The 12,785-nt window shown below is 36.2% G+C and overlaps 1 protein-coding gene across 1 annotated transcript in view; it reads right to left on the bottom strand.

Moving 5' to 3' along the window:
* The window catches only part of Adgrb3 (adhesion G protein-coupled receptor B3), a gene marked incomplete in the record, with an annotated part of 857,756 nt that overhangs the window by 378,505 nt on the left and 466,466 nt on the right, over positions 1 to 12,785 (bottom strand). The window contains 1 exon segment of the mRNA XM_008856279.3: positions 4,390 to 4,433. Coding sequence (XP_008854501.1) covers positions 4,390 to 4,433 — 44 coding nt within the window.

The following is a 12,785-nucleotide window of genomic DNA, read 5'->3' as shown; positions in this document are numbered from 1 at the left end:
TAAAGCAGAGATATCAATAATTCTTAGAGAACATATCAAAACTAGTTAAATAACTGTTGGATGTTTAATGCCCGCACAAGTACAGAAGGCAATGAAGGATTTATGATGAATAAGAAATATGAAGCCTGTTTCTTATGCTGCTCCAGACAGACAAAAAGCAAACAGTTCAGTTAAGAAATCAGGAAGGATGGTCAAGAAGGATATAAAGTAGAGTGATAGGATGAAAACAAGGGACATGGATTAAGTGGTCAGAGACATCTATGAGGGAGAAAAACAATGCAGAATGCAGAAGCTCAGTTTACAGGTAAAATCAATTGAAAAACACTCTATTTTATTTCTATTTCAGTCATTCATTTTGTGCTATGGGGATTGAATCTTCTCCCTCTGTAGTATAACTCCAGTCTTAATTTTACTTTTTATTTTGAGGCAGGATCTCACTGAATTGCCAAAGCCTGCCTTGAACTTGACCTTGTATTCCAGGGAGACCTTAAATTTGTGATCCACCTGCTTCAGCTTCTCAAATAGCTGTATTACAGCCTGTACCACTAAGCATAACTGATAGGCCTCAATGTAGAGAATATTAGATAATTATAAGATGACTAGTGTCTGCAGCTGGTATGATATGCAATATACTGAATAAAATATGAACATTTCTACGATATGGTGATTCTAAATTGAGCCAAGTATTGCATTCAATATAACAATTATATAAAACTAGCATTGATATGTATAACTTCATATACATGTTAATGTATCAATGGATGTCAGAAATTATTCACATCAGGGGTGATCTTGGTGATGGTTAGAATAATCAATGCAACTTTTAACCTTATCAGCATGTTTTAAAGTTGTAAAAATAATATATATTCATGCATTGCTTTTGTAATTAAAAACTAACTTTTAAAAAAGTTACAGACTTGACAAACCAAAATCAAAATACATTTTCTAATTTCAACCTTGTTAGTACAACCTTAAAAATGTTATTTAAGTCAACCTGGAGATAGCCTGGAAGGCTCTTCCCTGAAGACTAACTCTCATAGAATCGGCAGGTTCTATTCAAACTGCCAACAGAGAAAACCAATCCATGCTCTAAAGTCTACAAAACACAACAATGACCAGCCCAAGAAACATCTGTCTTGCTACAGTAGGGGTACTTTTATCTTGGGGGCAGGTAATCAACATCTGTCTAATTGAGTTTAATAGGCTTGTCCAATAGGAGGAAATCTATGCATGATACTCTGAACATTGCCAGGTACATGAGTCTGGAGAGGTCATAGACCCTAGAGAAGATTCTACAACCATCGGTTCCCTAAACCAATGTAAATTATTAATATAGTCTATATTTGCACTTATATTTACTGGTGAGTTCCATGCCAGCTGGGCTACAGGGAGCCCATTCATCAAAGAAGCTTCTTTTTGCAACAGAAAAACACTATCAAAAAGTTTCACAACTGATCAAAATGCAGAGAATAAGCAACAATGAGGTGGTAGCTATCCCTGATTGATACATATACAATGTAACCCATAAAACTAAGTCTTAGAGAACATCTCAGAAGGCGGGGGTATGTAGGAAGATTCCAAGAACCACAACATCTGCTGCTAGATGTATTCTGGACATGTTGGGGAAGCTGCAATAATGAAATCTCCACAGTATGGTAGGCTAAACAAGATCTGCATAATGACACCAGTAGACAAGTCAATGTGTTTGGGGAAATTTCATAGGGTCCCAGGGTCGATGAAGAGCTATAGGCGATCAATGCTTGCTGGGGGCAGGAGAATAAGTTTTCTCCAGGGACTAGCTCCCTGACAGATTATGTAATTCCAATGGTTATATGTACATAAGTACATACACGAACACAGGAGCAACACTAAATGGACTCGGTGCAGTACATATAATATATACATATATGTATGTACATATATGTATATGCAACTAAATATTTAATAAAGAGGACAAAATATTGACAGGGAGTGGGAAATAATTTGATAGGAGTTGGAGGTTGGAGAGACAGGAGTGGCACTGTTGTAGATACAGGACTTATATAAGAAATTCTCAAAAATAATAAAAATTTAATTTTCTAAAAATGAAAAGTAAAAAAAAATAAAAAGATGCAGACTTGACAGACCAAAATCAAGACATTTATTTATTTATTTATTCATTTATTTATTTTTGATTTTTTGATACAGGGTCTCCCTGTAGCCCCAGCTGCCCTGTAACTCAATATGTAGACCAGATGGCCTTGAACTCATAGAGATCTACCTGCCTCTGACTTCCGAGTGCTGTGATCAAAGGTGTGTGCCACCATGCTCAGCCTATGTTTTTTTTTTTAATTTCTACTTTATTAGCACAATCTTAAAATATTATTTGTCAACTCTTTTCTGTATAAAAAGAATCTCTTTAATATTAACTTTCCTTGGAAAAATGTATGCACAAATGTGCATACTGAAATTGCATTGCTAAAATTATTGTACATCTTATCATGAAATAAGATTAAACTGGAGGGAGGAAATGTGAAAAGAAGAAACAGAGTTGCCTTACCCTTCACTGTCTAAAACCCACCCAGAGAATAATTTTGACAATAAACTTTGGTAAATAGTGTGATGAAAGAAGTTCTGTTTCTTGGTCCTTTTTCAGGACATCAAGGAACATGAACTACATTGATCTCTTGAGATTATCTGGTTTGAAATGCAAGAAAACATGCTTCCCCTCCCTAGCTTTCTTCAAAGACCATGTATAAGCTGAATTTCATAAATCTACAGGTGTTTCTTTGTCGTGAATAAGGGGCAATTTATCAGCAGATACTAGGAAAGCAGAATGTATTGATTCCTGAGACTAACACTGACCTCAAATGCAAAGAGTTTTATAAACAAAAACTAACATCTACTTTCATAAAGCAAACTAAAAGAAGGTATCAAACAGGGGAATGTGTCCTCTTGTGGTATTCAAGTGTTCCGTTAGTAGTCCTAATAGTTTGGGAAAACTTACACCTTCTTTTCAGATCAAAGTGCAATCTATAAACTAAAAAATGTTGAAATAAATCAGAGTTCATCATTAGTCACTGATAAACGCAAGGAGCTATTATAAGGAATTTGACACAGCATGTATTTTATTGAGCAGAAAGCAATCGGATCATCATGGTATTATACCTTTCCTATGCCTAAAGAACATCCTAAGGTGCTCTCACCAAAGTCTCTAGCTATTTCCTGAGACAGAAACCTTGGGAAAATTCTACTACTGTAAATTTCTCAAGAAATCTTCAAAACAATGCACTAAAGACATCTATAAAAGTATTTAGCTCATATTATCAGCAGAGCAAGTTTGGCGTCTCCAAGGTTCCAAGAAGGCATTACCTAAAATATCAGATCCTATACCCTAAATGCTTAATATTATTCACACTTTGGTTCTCAAAAAGAAAATTGCAATTTAAATTTACACCGAGTATTCAAGGTGTACTGTTAGAATTCCGATCCCATGAATTCCAAGAATGTTCCTCTTCTATACTTCTGATGTAAGAAGCATCATAAAAATGTTAGTGATAGTCATATTTAGAATGTATAACACTAAGACAACATTGCAAGACTATATACCTGGTAGTATTAGCTTTTATCACTCATTCGGCATTTATTGCCTCTCCATTCAACAAAAACAGAAAGCAAAGCAAAACAAAAAGGTTGTTATGCACATAAGTCTAAGACCTAATTGTGTATTTTCTGCTTTTTCACTCACGCTAAAACCTCATAGAGTTATCACTGAGCTGAAGACGAATTCTCGGATATACTGTACTTAATTTTAAGAATAACAATAAAAACACATGGAAGAACCATTCATGCTTATTAGTATAGTTATTTTCTTTTGTCCACATGAATTCATAAAATGTAATAATAAATATTAAATATCACTCAATTTTTATAATAGTACAATTTGGAATAACCATATAAATATTGCATTACATTACTCTGATAATAAATTCAAGGTCATGTAAGTAATGTTTTGGCTAAATGGCTAGACAGATTGCTGTTTTATGTGACAAAGCTAACCCAAATTACGTAGAGCAGGATGTAGCATTTGAGTTTCTATAATTCTAAAGTATCATTTGAGCTTCTATAATTCTAAAGTATCAGGGCTTTAAAAAAAAAAAAAAGCCCCATGGAATTTGCATCTCAATGTGCCTTACACATTAAGTAATGCCATCCTATCTTGAAAAGTAACCAATGATATCACACACAAACACATTCATCATGCTGCCATGAGGAGTCACAAAGAATGCTTTGTCTCTGAGTAAAACTCACGTCCCACTGAATTATATTCCTGTTAACTAGCAGACAGCTAAAATTATTTAACGTACTTTGTTTACTACAAAGTAATATCAGAAAACATCTGCCACTTACGTTTTTGAGTCATCCCACAAGACACAATAGGGGTTCAAAGTACCCTAAAAATAAACACACAGAGAATAAATTATACCTTTACTGCATATACAAAAATCAAAAGGCTGAGTGAAATGCAAAATGGAGGACGAATTTCTAATCTTGTAGTAAGATACTTTAAAGATTCTACACAAGTTTTCACTATAAGAAATGTCTATTTCTTTTCCCATAAATTTGATGACTCACATTGTAAAATTCTATGAAAGCAAAATCCTTTTTTCTCAGTATCACAATCTGTAATTAGTTTTGTTGAAAAAGGAAACCAAATTTCTCATATATGGAGGTCCATGATTTTGTGATTTCTATATCATACTTATTTCCCTCATTTTAATTACTGGATTACTTTCTTTAAGAAGGCCACGGTATATTTCACAAGTACACCAGAGTAACACATTCCATATTAATATGGATACACAGCACCACCATCTCATCTTTGGGTTGGTTTTTTTCCTAGAAGAGGGGATTGCATAAACTGCCCTTTTCCAGAGTCAGCCGACTAACAGAAATTTCTCAATCAAAAGATCATACTTCATTGGGTTCATAAGTAGCAAAATTTTAAGAAAAATGTCCTGGATTTTATGCAGTTTAATAATGCATTAAGCACCCACCATGACCTTTAGGTTAACACAATGGATTTCTTACACTGAGATAACCCAAATAATACGTGTCCTGAAGAGCTCTGAGCACTGGAAAACCTTTTCTTCTCTGTCTGTTCACATTCATTGAGGGTTTTTTGTTTGTTTGTTTGTTGTTTTTTTTTTTTGTCACTAAACTAATTTTCTAGGTAAAATCTTCAGCTGGTCATAAATTCTATCATGCTCTTAAAGGGATTTCTTTCATTCATTAAATATTCTGTGATTTCATGTTTTGTTACTCTTCATATTGTACACTACCTGAAACATATTCTGAAAGTCCTTTCAGGGAGGTCACCTACTTGTGTCCAGTCTGTGCAGAGCAAAGTGATTCTATTTCTTGTCCAGTTGAGAAGCCATATTTATAGTAATGTAAACTCAGATTTTATCAGCCTGAGGTCTCTTTCTGAGCTTGAGAGATATTATTTTGCTTCTTATTCGCAGCACCTTAATGCAAGCTTTTTAATTCAGAATTTGGCATCCCACACAGTCACTATTTTTTTCCCAAAATTTAGATCATTGCAGGATTAAGAAACAAATATGACTATGCCGTCATTCACTCAAGACTAATAAAAATGATGAACAACCTAACACAGTAAAAAAGTGCAGTCCTGAAAAGCAGTACAGTGTCCCTTTCCTAGGTAGACTTGTTTCTTGAGAAGCAAGCAAGTTATGATCCATTTCTTAGGCCTGTAGCTTTATCATTACTGGGTTCAAAGTGGAGCTTTCTGAATTATCTGGAAAGGGATCATGTGGGATGTGCCTTTTTCAGTAGTATTTGCTGGGTTGACTTTCGAATTTTGTTAGAAATAAAAAATAACCTCACTAAAATTTATGAAATCCACTCCAACCTTATTTGTTATTCATTTTAATTCCTGCATTTGAGTAACTTCAATACCACATTTTTTCCTGAAAACCCTCAAACGGCATTTTACTTTGTATCATGCACTCAGACCAAAACACTTTGGTTCTATACTTTAAAGCTTAAATATATCTCCTTTTCTGAAAAAAATGGTTATAGTCTCTGGAAGTAGATATGGAACACTGCTGTGTGGGTTTATGTAACAATAGAAGAGATTCAAACCTCGCAAGTGAGAGTTTCCTAAGGAAGAAACATGCTCTGTGCTAATCAGAATGAATTTAATGGAAGAAGTCAATCCTCATGTGGTTCTTACAGAAAGAATACATTTGGATTTTCATGAGAGGAAGGCGAAGGGTATTTCAAATTGATTTCTTCTTTTACTTTGTAAGATCTTCTCTGAATGCTCCTGAATTTTTCATGTAGCATTTTTTTTTCTGATAAATTCTCAGTATCGCTAAAATGTTGTATTATGCAGTTATGCTGTATTTATCCAACATTTTATTCAAAGGGGGTCAGATCATTTTACAGACAACAAATTGTCCTAGGATTATTACAATGAATGATTTAAGAGTGAATCAAAACCAACTGTAGGCAAGAAACCTGATTTGAGGGATCTATGAGTTAAGTTAAATCTCTCTATAAAGTCAAGATGCTTTTTAAAAGTTATTTATTATTTTTATTTTTTTATGTATGAGTGTATTGCCTGCATGTATGTCCACTCATGTCGTGCAATGTCCATGAGGTCAGAAGAGGGCATTGGATTCCCTGGAACTGGAGCCACCATGTGGATGCTGGTAACCTGAACCTGGGTCTTCTGCAAAAACAGCCAGTGCTCTTAACCTTTGAGCCAGCTCTCCAGTCCCCAAAGAGAGGATTCTTAGGATCTGCTTGATATTTTTTAATTAGTGTTTGTGATGGTTTGAATGAGACTATCTCTCTAGGTCCAAGAATTTAAACATTTTTTCCCTAGTTGATGGCACTGTTTTAGGAGGCTTTAGGAAGTATGGCAATGACATGCTGGGAAAAGCACTTCAAATGGGAGGGGGTTATACAAGGGACCTTGGGGATAAAGGGAAAGAAGGAGCTCAAGAGAGGTAGGACCATAGGAGATGTGTATTTTCAAGGGAGAAATGGAGAAAAAAGGAACACTTTAAATGGGGAAACCATGGTAGAAAGAGAGAGAGAGAGAGAGAGAGAGAGAGAGAGAGAGAGAGAGAGGAATAATGCTTAGTTAGTTTTTATAAACCAGAGGGAGTCATATTAGCCCAACAACCTACTGAAAAATTACATGTACATTATCTCTACATGAGTCCATATTTATAGCTAAAGGCTACATAACAAAGAAACAGTGCCAGACAGGAGATACCTTCCTTTGAGTTGTTCTCCAGGGCGGTCCAAGAGACTCTCAAAATTACTCAGGCTATTGCCTAAGACCTCAATGGCTTCCCAGAACTTGAAGGTAAGACCCTACTACTGAAGACAGAACACACTTCAGACACAGGATTTGGAGCACTAGAGCTGCAACTGACCTGCAGTCACTTCTCCCCAAGCTTAGCATTCATCAATGGATGATCCAACACCAGCTTCAAGACCAAATAACCACATCAATGGCCAGCACAACTTACATCATTAGTGCAGTATTCACACTTTTATCCTTGGGGCAATCAACAGTTACCTAATTTGACTAAACACCCACTCACAGGGAGAAAATTCAAGTGTAGTAATGTACACATAACCTAATACACATGGCTGGAATGGACATAGATCTTAGAGAAAACCCCAAGACTGTCACGTTGCTAGACCAATGTGATTTCTTACTATGTGCAAAATATGTATCCTTATATTTACAGACAAATATCCCAGTCACCACTCATCAAAGAGCACATTTTGCACCAGTTAGAGACTAGTACCAAGTACCACAACTTGTCACACACAGACATTGTCTCTGGGCTTTAAGAATTTTTAAGCCTTGCAACATCCTCATTTTCTGTTTCCTGTACCTGCTTGAAGATGTGAGCACTTCACTTTCTCCTAGAGTCACCTCCTGCCACCATCCCTCTCCGCAATAACAAGCTCCTAACCCTCTGGAACCATAAGCTAAATGAACTCTTCCTTTTATAAGTTCCTTGGTCTCAGTGTTTTATCACAGCAAAAGAAAAGTAACTAATACACTGTTAATTGCTGATTAAAACAAGAGAATAATATTAGAAAATAAACACAATATAATCTTAGTGCATTGGATATCTTCTTTATCTTTGTCTAAAGAAACTTTAGATAAAACTCTAAAGCTGAGACATGCTTTTTCTACTCCTGCTCCACATATTTGTCTACATTTAATTTTCTTTTATATTTTTTGTCCCTTTACCTCTTAGATCCTGGTGCATGCTTTTCTCACTCCCTGTCCTTACCAAAACTGTAACATGGTTCACGTGAGAATTAATAAAGGTACCAAATGCACCATCCCACCTGGTGTGCACAAACAGGCAAATAGTCCTCTGGATAGTCTAAAAGAGCTGCTACTGAGTGCACTTAGGTGCTGTGGTCAATAATTAAGCCTTTGAAATTTAGAAAAGTGGACAGAAGAAGAAATTACAGTAATTCTTAGTCCCTGGATAGACTAGAAAATACCATGGAAGTGAATGTGGTGGCATATGCCTTTAATCCCAGCACTAGGAAGGCAGAAGCAGGCTGGGCTCTTTGAATTTGAGTCCAGCCAAGGTTGCATAGTGAGATCCTGTTTGAAAGTAACAACAACAACAAACCCAAAAGAAAAACATGAATAAATAAATAAAAATTAAAAAAATAAATTAGATGGAAGGCATGAAGCAATAAACTTCCCCCAAAAGGTGCTAAATGCTTCTACCAAGAAACTGTAAAATATTTGTTATAAATTTCAGATACTTTTCTCAAAGGGACTCTGCTACAAGATCTGTTATGAGGAATTTATAGGAAATCAATAACAGAGTAGTTAAGAAAGCAGTAACAGAATGTAAGGACAGGAACAAGCAAGCATAAGCAAGCTGGGAGCTACTCTCTATAAGCAGAAGAGAAATACACTAACAAAAGTCAGGAATATGAGACAGATGGGCTAACAATTAATTTACCAAGCTGTCATTATAATTAATGGTTAAATGTATTGAAACTGTGTATCTTTAAATTTTTTGGAAAATATATGCTTTTCTTGAATGGCATACTTTTTTGTAAAACAAACAAACAAAAAACACACACACACAAAAGAAATCTGCCTCTTTAGATTCAATTTAAGCTGTGTAAGTCAACTGAAGTTAAACAATATTAGTTGCACACTTCTAAGCATTTTAAAAAAGTGTCATGATCCACATTTTCTAATTACAAGGCAAGACAGAAAGATATGGAAAATGATGGGAATGTGGGAAGGGAAAGAAGTTCCTCATTCTGGAGCCTGGTTGAAACCTCTTGCCCCTAAGAGTCAAGAATTCCAGCACAATCAACATTTGCTTAAAGCCTTTCTCCTTTTCCAGCATTTAAAGCTAAAATTTGCTAGGAATCTCATCAGAAAACCCTTTTACAGTAAAAGACATGCCCTAACCCCCTTCTGCAATGCCAGTGGTTCCTGGTTTTACTTTATCAGGCTCTAAATCCACTCAAGGCACATGTAGAGTCATCCTATAATCTCATTACTGAAAAGGAGAACAGACGTCTAGGAAGGGAGGGTCCACTAGAAACCCTCTGAGCAATGAAAATCAAAAAGTTTCCAAAATCTTAAAATCAGTCACTGTTAGGATACTTGAATTACAGCTCTCCCTTGAGAAGCCCATGCCTAGAGTTAGTTATGTCTTATACGTTCCCTTTCCTAAAATTTATGTTAAAAATTACTTTTAAGGGTTGGAGAGATGACTGGACCATTAAGATCAAATGCTGTTCTTTCAGAGGACCTAGGTAGGGCAGCTCACAATTGTATATAATTCCAGTTACAGGGGCTCCAAAGCCCTCTTCTGACCTTCATGGGCACCTGCACACATGTGACACACACACACACACACACACACACACACACACACACACGTGACTGTTCTTTGAGAAGCCACCCCAAGCCTCTCAGATATGCTTTATTCCTTCCCTAATCTATATTTTTAATTAAAAATTCTATTTTTATTTTTAATTTTATGTGTATGAGTGTTTTCCTTGTGTATAGATTTAAGTGCACAAGCATGTGCAATGCTCATGGAAGCCAGAAGAGGGTGTTGGATCCCCTGGAACTGAAGTTACACACAATTGTTAGCTCCCATATAGATGCTGAGAATTGAACCCAGGTCCTCTTCGGGAGCAGCCGGTGCTCTTAACCGCTGAGTCATTTCCACCCCCATTTCTTTCTATTTCTGATAAAGTCAAACTCTACTTCATACTGGCCTGAAAAACCTTTTCTGACGTTATGACTAGGATCCAATCTGATCTGAATGGAGGTCTCTAAATGATTACTGGAACTCCTCAGGTGGATGCAGGTGATAGAGTGGAGCTGTGTTTAAACTCCACCCTGCCAACTTGACAATTACTACAGTTTTTACACCCCACCTTAAAGTATTTTTGCTAATTTATTTTATATCTCTCCTGTTTCATCACCAACCCAAAAAGTGTATTTATTTGATAGGGGGACATACGACCAGGGTGGGCAATGAATTCCATTGAGTGATTGTTTCTTTTACTTTTGTCTATGTAACTTTCCTGCTTTTCTATCTATAGAGGATTTGGACACCCTTTCTAGACTCCTGAATGACTCTACAGTGATATTCTATTAGAATTCATTTTGCCCCAAGTGGAATACTTTAAATAGACCTCAGAATAGCAAAATACTTTTGAAGATGGAAATGAGGTCAGAGAGGTCAGGAAAGCCTTTCACAAAGGCTGCCAAATTAGCTTATGAGAAAATACTGCTGGCAAAACTCAACCCACTCCCTTGATACCAAGCACTTGACTGGAACTGATTCAAGTCCTTGGCATAGGTGCAGGGGCACTCCAGAGTGTCTGAAGGTGACCTGTGACTCATTGTAATACTAAAGCTGACACCCCTGGGGGTGTTTGAAATGCTAATGAGACGTACAATGGATGTGTGAAATTGTATATCGAACTACATGCAACAGCATGTGCAAGGAAGCCTGTAATGTGCAAATGATTTTAAAAATATACACCCAGTGACATGAAAGCACCCATCATTTTACAGCTTGAACCTTGAGCTTGTAAACTTTCTCACTGCCCTAGCCTGCTCCTTTCCTCTAACATGTATGTTTTCCTAATAAGTTATTTCTACCTACCCACATGTCACTCTCTAATTCCTTCTTCCAGGATGCAAGAAACTGGAACCCCTCTGCACATGCCCACCAAACTTTAACATCCACTGTCAGTACCCTCACAAATCATAGACATAAAAAAAGATAGCTAGGAAGTTGATCTAAACAAACTCATCCAGTTGTCTAATGATTCAGGTAAAAACCACGTAATGAATACTTATTTCCCAAGGGACTGTGATATAGGACTGAACAAAACAATATTAAACTCACAGATTACACTGGAGCGAAGGGACAAAGAGACAAAACCAATCAAGAGACAAATATATAATACATTAGGTGGTAGCAGGTGTTACAATGGATAGTAACCACAGTGAGCAGGAAATGCCACAGAAGTGGATGCATCACGGCTTGTACACTGAGCAGCCTTGGCTAGAACGTCTCAATAATTCGAGCAGAAATGTGAAAGAAACTTGTGGAAAAGACAACAGTGAGGTTACATAATATTGAAAAATGGCCAAGTTTCAGTAAAACATTCTTTAAGTTCAGAATAAATTCAATTCAGTTCATCTTAATCATATACTTGGAACCTCATTAAAGTATTTTCAATGAAGTTTTTCTATAATCATGTTTATTATGATTATTAAAAGTATAGATTGCTTGGATTTTTGAGATTTTTGAAAAATTTATTTATTTATTTATTATTTATTATCTATTTATTTATTTGAGGGTGGGAGTGAACATGCCAAGGCGCATGTATGAAGGTCAGAGGACAAGTTGCCTCAGTCAGTTCTCTCCTTCCACTATGTTGGTCACAGGGATCGAACTTAGGTTCGAGCAGCATCTTCACTTGTGAGTCATCTTTCTGACCCATAGATCCTATTTTTTTTTAAAGATGTGGGATAACCCTAGAAATGTGCATTTTAATTACTTTTCCTTCCATATGGCTTCCAAAATTTTCATCTGCAACAAATTTAGAGAAACATGTTTTAAGACACAGATAAGAGAAACAAACACTCCAGTGAGTGCTGAAGGGATGGCTGGGGTAAGGGCTCTTACTGCGCAAGCCTGACAACCTGAGCTCCATCTTCAGAGGGAGAGAACTGACTCCATAAATTTGCTGCCCAACCTTCACTTATATGCCATAACCATACACACACACACACACATACACACACACACACACACATACACAAATGGAATGGAAATATCTGGTTTGTTAATTAGCATCATTTAATCATTCTACATTGTACATATATAAACTCATCTCTTCATTCTCCTTAAATATAAATAATTATTATTTGTCAATTAAAAGTAAAATATAAAAAAAAAAAAACATTGTTAGGTAGCCAGTCAAATAATTAGGAGGCTTGCAGGCCTCATGATCAGCTATGAACCCCACCTTTCAATTATCTGGTAGCACACTAAGTTTAAGAAACAAAAAGTGTTACAGTTGCTCTTAGAATTTGTAGTATCAGGAGCAAGGAGGGGGGAAGCATCACAAAAGCCCCTTCTAAAGATTTAAAATACTACATGAAAGAGTGCAGTTGCTAAGACTTTGTTGAGACCCAAAAAAGGTCTCAAGGGACAGTTACTTCCTTG

The sequence above is a fragment of the Nannospalax galili genome, unplaced genomic scaffold (assembly GCF_000622305.1).
Source record: "Nannospalax galili isolate Female #2095 unplaced genomic scaffold, S.galili_v1.0 scaffold206, whole genome shotgun sequence".
NCBI lineage: Eukaryota > Metazoa > Chordata > Mammalia > Rodentia > Spalacidae > Nannospalax > Nannospalax galili.
The sequence above is the reverse complement of the archived record's forward strand: the minus strand, read 5'-3'. Positions and strand labels throughout refer to the sequence as shown.